This window comes from Poecilia reticulata, linkage group LG7 (genome assembly GCF_000633615.1).
Source record: "Poecilia reticulata strain Guanapo linkage group LG7, Guppy_female_1.0+MT, whole genome shotgun sequence".
NCBI lineage: Eukaryota > Metazoa > Chordata > Actinopteri > Cyprinodontiformes > Poeciliidae > Poecilia > Poecilia reticulata.
Genome location: NC_024337.1, coordinates 13,599,623 through 13,611,334, shown reverse-complemented (window position 1 = coordinate 13,611,334; position 11,712 = coordinate 13,599,623). Strand labels below are relative to the sequence as shown.

General features: G+C 39.0%; 1 protein-coding gene across 1 annotated transcript; it reads right to left on the bottom strand.

Moving 5' to 3' along the window:
• Nucleotides 1-2,211: 2,211 nt before the first annotated feature.
• On the bottom strand, nt 2,212-10,943 carry LOC103467969 (uncharacterized). The gene is made up of 8 exons (XM_017305647.1): nt 10,911-10,943; nt 9,447-9,531; nt 9,180-9,305; nt 8,508-8,663; nt 8,265-8,352; nt 8,074-8,179; nt 6,929-7,080; nt 2,212-2,560 (listed from the first exon to the last, which is right to left on the bottom strand). The coding sequence occupies exons 1-8, from the start codon at nt 10,941-10,943 to the stop codon at nt 2,212-2,214; spliced, it is 1,095 nt and encodes a 364-aa protein (XP_017161136.1).
• Nucleotides 10,944-11,712: the final 769 nt, after the last annotated feature.

The window sequence follows — 11,712 nt, the reverse complement described above, 5'->3', positions numbered from 1 at the left end:
CTTTTAGTCCAGCAGTTGAACATTTTTAGTGGTGTGATGCACTAAAACAGTTGTCCGCAAACTATGGCCCGCGGGCCGGATCCGGCCCGCCTCCACATTTGGTCCGGCCCCTTGAACAATACCAGAGAGCATTTAGATTTTTTTTCATTTACCGTATTTTCCGGACTACAAGCCGTTTATATGTGGATTTTTCTTCAACAACCAGGGGGCACTTTAGCAGGAAGTGAATCATTGGAAGTCTCGGTTACTTGCGCGCCAACATTGTGCCCACAAACAGCAAAATTGTCATGATCCGTCTTACTGTGTGTTTATTTTTGAGTTTTTTCTGTGTGGTCCTGTTCCCTGTGAATCTATCTCTGCGTCTTTCCCATTGATTGTTTCCCAGGTGTGTCTCGTTCCCTTGATTACCCCTGTGTGTATTAAGTCCCACCTGTTGTCTGTGTTCTTCGTCAGATCCTTGTCTACTGTCTAACGTCGCACGTCTACGTCGTTGTCTAGTATAGTTGTCTGCCGGCACAGTAGAACTGTGAAGTCCTGTGTCGGCATAAGCTCGTCTTGTCAGTCTCTGTTGTCAGTTGCTAACGGTATTAGGTGTTCCCTAATTCTCCGCCGTGCTGCCTGTTCTGGACTGTGAGCTTCATCAATAAATTCATCATTTCATCTACATCCTGGGTCCTGCGTCTCTCCTCACCACCAACCACCCCACTTCGCAACAAAAATGAGTAAGAAACAGATCAGATGTCTTTGGAAAGTTTTTTTGCAAAGGGGAAAAGGCCCAGAAAAGAGACAGGAGAATGGATTTATCCCGGACCGGTTGGTGACTCCCACATTATAAACCCGCTCTACGTAACATGCGGCGACCGGCTGCTAATGAGGCAATGAAGCTTCAAGCTACTTCACCACGTAGAGACCAAGCAGGCTGTGGATATAAGCAACACTTCGGGTGTTATTGTCTCCCATCACTCCCAGATGGAACCGTCTCGTTGCAGAGACACAAGCTCAGGGCTCCCGTTACTCAGTATCGTGAGTTAAAATATTCACGAAAGTAAAATGTTCGTTTTTGTGGTGCTTCTGTATATTATTTTGAAGGGATATATRAACGTTACCATAGCGACCAGAGTCAGAGCGCTTGGGCTGTGGTCGACAGAAGAGGAGTAGAGCTTGTGAGTCTTAAGTCTGGTTTAGACGGAACAATTTAAGAATTGTCGGCTGATTCTCCAAACCTCTGTGACCACCGAGCTGATAAAAGTACTGGTTCGATCGGTTCGTGTTCAGCTACATGGCACGAACATCCCGATTCCAGAGGATAATCCAGTAAAACCCCCAACATAGCGGGAATTTAGAATAACCAAACACGGATGACCATGTAGAAGCAATAGTGATAGTTTGTGGATTCATTTTAAGAGATAAAAGATGTAACAAAAATAAAAGGCGGTGGATAAAAGACGATTGGAGCAGCCGCTCTATTTGCTGCATTATGATTTGGAGGCGAACATGTTTTTTCATAGTTAACATTTTTAACTGATGTCTGTTACTACCCAATAATAAGTCCCGCCTACTCCTCACAACTCTTAGGACTCACTACTGCCTAGTTCTCTGTCTAACAAGTCCGGAAAATCCCCAAAACTTGGGTCTTACCCTAGCGATAGTTTGTGGAGAATTATCTATTTAAACTGGGGTCGGAAAGGACTCGTCTAGCTCTAACTACCTTCAATCCAGAAGTTATGACCCTTTACAGTTGAGGAACAATCAGCTGAGTAGCCCTCACAGCTGCATAACCCCTWCAACCACTCCTGTTAACGGTAGCTCCTCTCCTAATGTAACGGCACTTGTTAACGGCTAGATTAGGTTCAGTGACTTAGATTTAAGCCCCAGGGTCATTATTTTAACACTCACCAGAGGAAGACACAAAACCACCCTATCTTTAGAATCATGTATGTTGACTTTACCATAATCAGGAGAACCGACAATAATTAAGACTGACACAATTAAACTCGYTGTTCACAATTCTCATTGGAATTTTAGAATATAGTTTTATTAAGCAAGCTTTAGCAGGGGCATATAACAGGCAGGTTAATTTCCCAAAAGTTACAAAGTAAGTAATTATATAACAGATTCAAATATATATATCATCCACACCCTATCCTTATTTTTGTCCCTAACCTGTGTCACTAAGTTCACTAAGCGAGGCTTTGGGGGAAGCAGGTCAACTCATACCCGATGGTTCTTGTTCTCGGCAGCTGTAATCTTTAGATGYCCTTGGTCAGAGTCTTTGTCCAGCCGGAGCAAAGTCCCCTTTCTGAAGAGAAGCGGAGCAGAGCGGTTCGTTGTCTTTCGAACGTGCAGAATCTTTGTCATTAAATGACCTCCGTCTCTTCTCCAAGTCGGCTGCGGCAGGGTTGAGAGCGTTGGGTAGAGGCAGAGGAGTTGGTCGGATCTGGAACCAGGGTTGGTGGCTGGTGGAACTTCTTGGCGGCGTGAAGTCTTTGAGCTTTTTCCTCGGTCCCGGGGTTTAGTCCTCCGCTGGTCTTTAGCCTGCTTCCTCTTGTTGGCTCCTCTTCTGCGCCGGGGACGAAGAACCCCGTTTCTGCCTTGTGTTTCAGCTTTTAAGCTCTCAACTCAGGGCGGTCCACTGGGCAGGGCYGCATTACTTCAGCGCCTGCTCACTGCGGCAGGGCTGCATTACCTCAGCACCTGCTTACTGCGGCACTGTCTGCGGAAAGCCCCAATCTTCCCCAAGCCTCTGATGACTCATTTCTGCCTCCTTACCTCATCGAGGCACTTCCCTTGTTTTGCGTTGACCATCTGTTTCTGATTCTGCCCCACCCTCGCTCAGCATACAGTGACTCATCTTGAGTTTTATTCTCCTCACAAAACATAATCAACATTTTACTTCATGATCTCCCTTCCTTACACATTATTCTTAATCTTTAATAATCATTGATTAACATGCCACAATCGTGTTATTCAACCCTTATTTTCCACAATGCATTATAACACTCAACTGATTAAAGGTACAGAACATATATATTTGATTACATATTACAGACATTCCTTCATTGGCATATGTATGGTTATTTCAACCTGTTACAAACCATAATCATTGTTAAATCATCATACAATGTTTACTATTATCTCTCGGGCCTTTAACCCGTTTTCTGCGTGTACCTAGACAGATCTCACATGCTTATACCAGATTTCACGACACTGAATAAACATAATAATGACCTTTAGATTTAATAATAAACATTTCCACATATCATCTTTGATATCCACCGGACTCTCAGTTATGCGATATGTTAGCTGTTTGGGATTCCCCTCTGTTCTGACGTCACCGCACTTTTTGATTGGCTACCTGTCACATTCAACAAGTTGTATTCTCGTTCCCAGTCAGGGAAAACCCCACAGGCTGCGATAAAAAGGCCAAGACAACCCAAATAGGGCATATTCAGTATTTAGTGGGAACACTAAATACTGAATATTTAGTGTTCAGTATTTAACACTAGACTCTAGTTGGGATGACCAAACTAGAGTCTGGCCTTATCTGACTGTTCATCCCCCCTCCCCGTCTCCCGGGCCGCAACAAAATTTCCAAGTCTTGACGGTCCGCGGTAATAAACAGGTTGGGACCACTGATTTAGCCCATGCTAGTAGCAACACGAAGGATCAGCACTTTTACTGTTACAGTTACCGTTCGGAAACTACCATAATCAGTTCTGTTAAATCTAATCTTGGCAACTTTTTCTTTTTCAACCATAACAAATATGATATTTAATTGACCTGTTATGACTCAAATTTTGGGTGTCTGCTCCCCTCTGCTGCTGCTGAGGGGGGCGGAAAACCTGGAGTGGCAGAGATATCTGCGGCTTATATGTGTATGTTGGTTAAAAAAAAACTAAAAAAAAAAGTTTGGGGTTGTGGCTTATAGTCCGGAAAATACAGACTATAATCTTTCCTGGATTTTTCTGTGAAGAACCCAGAGAGGGTTATTTGGTTATTATTTATTTATTTCCTGACTTGTTCTGTGAAGGACCCAGAGAGAGTTATTTGATTGTGCTTTCTGGAAAACAATATATTCTTACATTTAGGCACTCCTGCAATCGTCACACTTTTTCTGTTACAAACTGACTCCGGCCCCCCACCAGAGAAGGAAAAAGTTATGTGGCCCTCACAGAAAAAAGTTTGGGGACCCCTGCTTTAGAGGATCACGTTACATTGTTTAGCCAATCAGAGCTGCGGAGGAGCCCTGATTGAAGGAGTTCCACTCTCAGTATGGATTTTAACTTGTCTTTAATTACTAAAGCAAAACTCAGTTTTTACCAAATTCTGTAGTTTTGGGTGTACTTCTAAATCTGCTCCTTAGTCGCATCTTTTCGGGGTTGTTACTGCCTCTAGTGGCGTGGGGGTGGTAACACAACTAATATAATTACATTACTAAATCAGAATACCGCAAAGTATTTATTATTTATTATTAATTTTTCATTCTCTTAAGAATGTAGAGCTAATTAAATTATCTAAAAAAGACATTAAAGTGGTTCCAGTTTCTCTCAATGGCCAACCTGTTGAAACTGTGGCACATTTTAAATACCTTGGGTCGTTCCTGGACAGTCAGCTCAACTTTGCTGAAAACACTGATTATATTTTGAAGAACTGTTCTCAGAGACTCTACCTTTAAGAAGACTTGGTGATCGTGGGGTGACCCAACTAGAGTCTAGTCTAGTATAGTCTAGCTGGGTCACCCCTATGTCTTGAATTTGGGGGAAAAATAATATTTTATTTATCACTTCAGAAGGGTTCAGTGAATGCGCATATGAAACTGGTGGGTTCAGTACCTCAAAAAAGGTTAAGAACCACTGGTCTAGACATAGTAATTGGAGGCCCAGACAGTAGCATGTTGTGTGTGAATGGAAATGGTTATGGGGATGTACTGACAATCTGACAGTTGTGTTATTATGTATTGTTGAGACCGGAATAATTCTACCTGTTGCTCGTTGTCACCTCTTGCCTCCCCCATCCATTATTCTTAATATTTTTTCTGATTAGTTTTCTACTACTTTGGTTATAATCAGGGTTGAAAGTAGTTTTAAATTCTTGGGGGTACTATGACAAAAAAAAACATATATATTTAAAAGCTGGTAGCTCTTGAACAAACAAACTTAGAATAGAAAGAAAAGATTTCTGACAAGCGCAAATAAGTTTGTTTTGCAAAAAAGAGTTAACTTCATGAGTCAAAAATGTGTGATTTAATTTTTTTTAAGCAAAACTCAGTAGGCTTTTCTCATGGTGACATGCATTAACAATTCAATATTTGCTTTTGTTTTTTTTCTGCAGTTCCACGTTAAAGTTTGATGCAGCTCTGCTTTCCTGAATGGATCGTCTTCATCTCCACTGCAAAAAACAGGCAGCTCTTTTTTATAGATTACAGTCACTAAAAGGTTGCATTGTGCCCTTGTTTATATTTTTAATAGTGTAATTCTGTAAAGACAAAATATGTCTGGTGGTTCAGCTCTGATTTACATATCYTGCTAAATTGCGGGTTTGAATATTGCAATACTTTCCTATAACAAAATAGACCTGCAGAAAGAAATTACTAATGAAATATCTTACATATGCATAGTTTTATGCTCTATATGGAGATGTTCATTAGCTTTGATTGTATATCTCACATTTTTGTAATTTATCATTGTTTATTAAACTTTGAAAGCTGAGAGGCTTTGTTAATAATCTGTCCTAGAATGCGGTTTGATGTGCCCTTTTTTTGTTGTTGAGCACCTGCCCCTTTAGTGGTCTCTGCACGGCCCTGGATTCTTTAATAAAGTTACTAACGTTTTAAGCCAGTCAGAGGACGTGCTGGTCTCAGCCTCCTGGCTGTGTTCAGTTTGTCTCTTAATGCCGAGATTGACTCAACCTTCCGCGATCGACATATCGCACCGCTGCTCTAGCAAAGCACGAACAGTTCAGAAACAATATGAAATGGGAAAMAAGTTATTTATTAACTGATTAAGTTGTGTTTTAGATTGTTCTTGAAAAACGAATCAGTCACGGCTAATTAGTGGGTGCTCTCACGGCTGCACAGTGAATCCATTGATTCTTTACAGCAGACAGCCGCTCCTCTCTTGCAGGTAACGCGTACCCCCTCTAAATCTTTTAGGGGTACGCAGTACCCTGCCGTACCCCTTTACTTTCACCCCTGGTTATAATGAACTAAAACAGTTTTGAGATTACTATATGACTTATGCACTTAAGAATGTGATCTTTTAAAAAAAACTGCAAATTTCAATCAAACCATGATTTAATGCTAAAAAAAAAAATCTAATTACCGTACTGATTTAGTTAAATATTGATTAACCCATGAGTCTAAATTGTTAAAGTCAGGACTTTTCTCAGCAGAAGAGTGCTGCAGCCCTAAGACCTAGGCCGCAGCATCATCCAGCCTAGGGCCTAGCTCACTCAGAGCTTTTTAGCTGGGATCACTTGGAGGTCTATCAACCTTCATCTGGTTCCTCCTCTCTTCCTTCTGTGGGTTAACTACTAGCTGCCTGAGTTAAACTAAGTCCCTCAGACCACCCCCATTAACGGTTGTTCTCTTGTTCAAAACTTGTTCTTAAAGTTTTCTCAGGTTACCTTTCCTGCGACTTGAAAGTCGCAGGAAAGGCATTTGTATATTTTATTGTTTTACTAAGCTATTGTTATAACCTCGCATCAGTTATGTCATGCGAACACCACAATTACACTTATCGGAGAACCTCATAGTGCAACACACACAAGGAATGTCCACCACATGACTGTCTTTGTATGCTTGTTTAATATGGGTAGGAATACAACATTTAGCAATAGCAGAAAATAGATGCAAACATTAAATGAAAGAGACAACTATGTAAAGATACAACTATTGGATTGAAATCAACTTCAATCCAACATCTCTCACCCTATCTCAATCACTGCTTGCACTGGGAGAACAATTTGTGAGACGGAGAACTGAAACACAATCTCCAGCTCAGTCCGTTGGTATAGGATCAGTCCCAGTATAGGGAGGTGGACCTGGTTCCCAGGACGAGCTGACCCCGGTAAGCCTGGATGCTGAAAGAGTTCAAATTCAAAGCTGCAGGGGTTGACTCTCAGGGAATTTCCTCAGGTGCCTAACAAACACCACCATATTGATCTTATTGAAGTTCGATTATACAGTTAGGGCTAGATGTTACTTTGTATGATTAATTTTACAGGCAATTTCATGTATTGTTACTGTTAAACCAAAATGTCCAGCACGGGGAAAAGAGAAAACCTAAATTGACGCCTACTCAAAACATGCATGACCAGTCTAATATTTCAACATACGTTAAAATCAAAGATTACAAACAAGCAAAATTAAGCTAATATTTCGAACACTATTTTATCTTACAATCACTCGCCCTAAACTGTCTAAACGCAGACTCTCTTGGATTCGAATCCAACTTATACAAAAACAGACCGACCTTTCCAAAAACCCAGTTTGAGTAAATATTCAGTCTCATTTTAAAGCCTTCACAATAACTACAAGACCCACCACCCCATTCGGGATTCCTGTGAATCAGCACATGACAATTTGCATGTCACAATCAGCCCATTACACCAGAAAGAACAAGGCCTCGTTAGTAGCGGTCATCTGATGTATGCCAGGTTGACACAGCAGTCAAAACCCTGCATAACGATACTTCCGCTTCATTTGGCTTGAAACTGGGTCAAGTAGCACATCAGTAGTGATGACCTTGGCTGAAGAGTTTCAGTTTCACCTGTTCTTTCTTATCACTGTATAAATAATGTTTCAGCATCCAGTTTGATTCTACCTGGACCCTGAGGAACATTCAATCCACAGTGATAAGACATTTCTATCCTGATTTTTAGCTTGTGATTTCTTCCACTGTACAGAGAAAATTAAAAAAAAAAAACAAGCCAATTAGATATTGATGAGACAATCTATAACAGCAGCTCAGGCAAAATCCCATATAATAAGCAGCATTTATTCCATTCACCTGGTATGGTAAATGTTTGATATCGTTGTATGTATATAGCAACAACTACAACTGCAAAAAACACCAGAACACCAATCACAACTCCTAAGATGTTGGAACCATTTTCTCCACATTCAGCATCAGTTGAAGCTGTTCCTGCTTTTATCAGCTGAAGGTTTTCTTTTTCACATCTGAAATAATAAAAACATGCATCCAGGTAAATCCTTTGGTAAAACATGCTGCTGTAGTCATGCTGTTTGTAAGAGAATAGCTTACTGTGTGTGTGGCTGACATGTCAACATTGTTCCACTAGAAAATGTTCCACTGGTGCAGCTCAAGCATTCTGTGTCTGTGGAGGCTGTTCCTGTACGAACACAAATCAGCCTAAAATTACTCAGAAGATTATGATCTGATTTTCAGTTCTGACAAACATGTAACTCAGTTTATTCTTTTCAAATGTACAAGAGTCAGAATTTATCTAAAAATCAGAGCATGTATGTGTTGGAGAATGAGACCAACCCATCCTGCTGATGTACTGTCCTGGTTTACAGCTCTTGTGTTTCTGGGTTACAACACATCCTTGTAATGTAGAGTTTGTACAGAATAATCCCTCCTTTGGTTCACAAACTGTGTCTGCTGATCTTCTGCATTGTTGCTTTTCCCTCAGACCAGCTCCTGTGAAAACATTCACATGTATGGAAAAAACTTCCATCAACATGGTGAACCTCAAAACATCTTAAGATAAGTGAGACAGATCAGTTTGTCCAACTGAAAACAGGAGAGATATCTGAATTATTTACATGTGTGTTCAAAATAGTAGCACTCCAACTTTACTAATCAGATAAATCATTATTTCTGTAAAGATATTTCTACATTGTAAATAAATTTGTACCCTGAGTAAAGTGACAAACAAGCAAGCAACAGCCTAACAGTCATGACATGCATCCTGCTGATTCTGTGTAATTAAATCAGTAACTGACAGTAGCATAATGAAAAGGAGCAACAATATGGAGTGAGAAAGATATTTATCTGAAAAATAAAAAAAGAAAATTTAAGTAACATTTTTATCACACTGCAGATATTTAGAACTGTTTGTGGTGTTGAAGAAACACATGTCAAACTGGTTTCATCAAACAAAAATAATGATGAAAAAAAACAATAGAAAAGGTTCAAGTTTCAACACAACTGTACCTGAATCACAGGTAGAACATGGAGTGCATCTCCTCAGTCCATTTGGCATGACCATGTAAGTCCTATCTGTACATGGCAGACAGGATGTAGGTCTAATCTCTGTACAGTCGGTTTCAACTCGGTGGCCTGTTGAAAAATAAACCATCTTTTATTGTTAAGAGCAATTTGGGTCCTTTTTCATGATGAGCAAACTTCAGGCAATAAAAGCAGTGCACCTGTAACAACGTTTATATCGGAGACAGTAATTCATCATTAGTTTGAACATACCAGGAGAACACAAAGGACAACACTTTTCCTCTATCTTGTACTCTGTTTGATGGCATGTGAAGGAATAGACTCTGAATTCTGTCATCTGTGAAGAGGAAAAACAATTTTTCTAAGAATCGGTACCAGATTTCCATGAGACAGACTAATTTCCCTTCAAGATTGGTTATTATTTGTTTTGCTTTGATTTTTTCCACAGTAATCATATGGTCAGCACCATGAGAAATTATAACAGTCATTTATTTTAGTTTAGCTTCTAATAGAGATCAACCTGTTCTTAGCATTAGTTCCAGTTACTGAGTTTAGCTCAGTTTACCTGTCTGTTATGTAACTCACAACATATTTCATCTCAAGAAACATTACAAGAGTATTTATATCCAGAATAGCTGCAATCAAAACAATAACATTCTAGAAATCCACATTTGATTGCATGCAGATTTCTTCTGTTTTTGGTTTTCTGTCAAAACTAAATGTTTCACATAATAAAATACATTTTGGTAACACTTTATTTGATGGGTGTGCATAAGACTGACATGACACTGTCATAATCATGAAGGAGTCTTTAAGTATGTCTATTACTCTTGTCATGAAGTGTCATTCAGTAAATAATGACATTTTTAATGCAAAGTTGCTCTAAAAGTTGCATTGAAAGTACATTAAAAGTGCCAACTTTGCATTAAAGTGTCAATATTTTCAAAATAATTCAAAATCTGCACTTTTAATGGACTTTTAAAGCAACTTTACATTAAAAGAGTCATTATCAAACCATGATCCACAGAAGGAGAACTCCTAGAACGGTGATGAACATTCCTAACAGTGCAAATTAAACTAAAATTACTTCAGAGGAATAAACGACTTATCCAGAAGGTCACAGAAAAAACTAGAACAACATCTAAAGCTCTGAAGGCCTCAATTATGGTCAGAGGTCATGGTTGGACAATAAGAAAGAATAGGCAAAGTGGCCTTTACAGGAGAGATCCACTTCCAGAACCACTGCTGAACCAAAACAACATAAAGATCCATCTCACATCTGTTTAAAAAGAAACATCAGATGAACTTCCTTATTAACATCAGCTGTGGCAGTAACTGACCCACAGGGTGGCTACAGACATTGAACTCAGGTGTGATAAACCACAGTTATTGTTAAAAAGGGATGGGGCACAATCACTTTTTCACAAAAGGGCCGTGGGTTTAGATTTTTTTTCTGTATTTATAATAAACACTTTTATGTAATTAGTTTTCTCCTCTGAGAGTAAAACTCCTTGGTAACAATTTTTTATATATTTTGTGTGTAGAAAAGAAAAAAAAAAGGAATTTGTTTTCAAGACATGTCAAACTTAAAAAAAAATTGTAAATAAGCCATAGATTTGATTCTGAAGACACTCAAAAGTTTAAATCATTTGGAAATGTGCAATCTTATGAAAACCATTGTTCTAATAAAGTTTCTAATGTAATGCCATAATTTACCAGCAGCATAGATGTTGCTGCCCAACAGATCATTGTCAAAGGCAGAATTAAGTTTCTCTGGAGCACCATCTACTGGAGATGCAGGATGAACCGAGCTGTGACATCAAATGCTGAAAGTCAACATCTGCAAAACAGGAAACACGCACACAAAAGCAGGGCTGCAGAATATTAGGAAAGCATGCAGCATGTGATATTAGTATTGAATGTTGAAGCGATAATATAATTTGCAATAAATAGCTACATATTAGCAATGTCTTTATTTTACACTTCTTTGCAAACATACACACTGAAAAGTTTGCTACGGGAAAAGAAATAAAAGTTCTAAATTTGATGTTTTGGCAAAGAAACTAACCATTAGTGCATTGTTTCTCAAAGACTTTACCAGAACACCTCTGGAAAAACATTTTCTACTGCATTAAACAAAATCAGAAAATATATGATTGGCCTATAAATAAACATATTTAATACCTCCAATTGTATATTACAAGATTTTCAAGTAACAGCAACAATAATATTTTTCTGGTTATTTAGATATGTTTAATCTTGTTTATTACTTTTTGTTTGATGTCATCTGTTAATAGGCTGTGCTGTACAAGTTGTTTATTTTTGTTTTTGCATTTGTTCAAAATATAGTACTTTTGGAAAAAAAAAACACTCCAAGAGACTTCATTATTGGGCTTAAGTGTCCAAATTTGCAATCCGGCTCGAGATGAGTATGTTGCTCTTCAGGCCCTCCACAGCAGCTGTACATATATTTGATCAAAGTATGAAGCTAGGACTCAGTGGTGCCCAAAAATGCTGA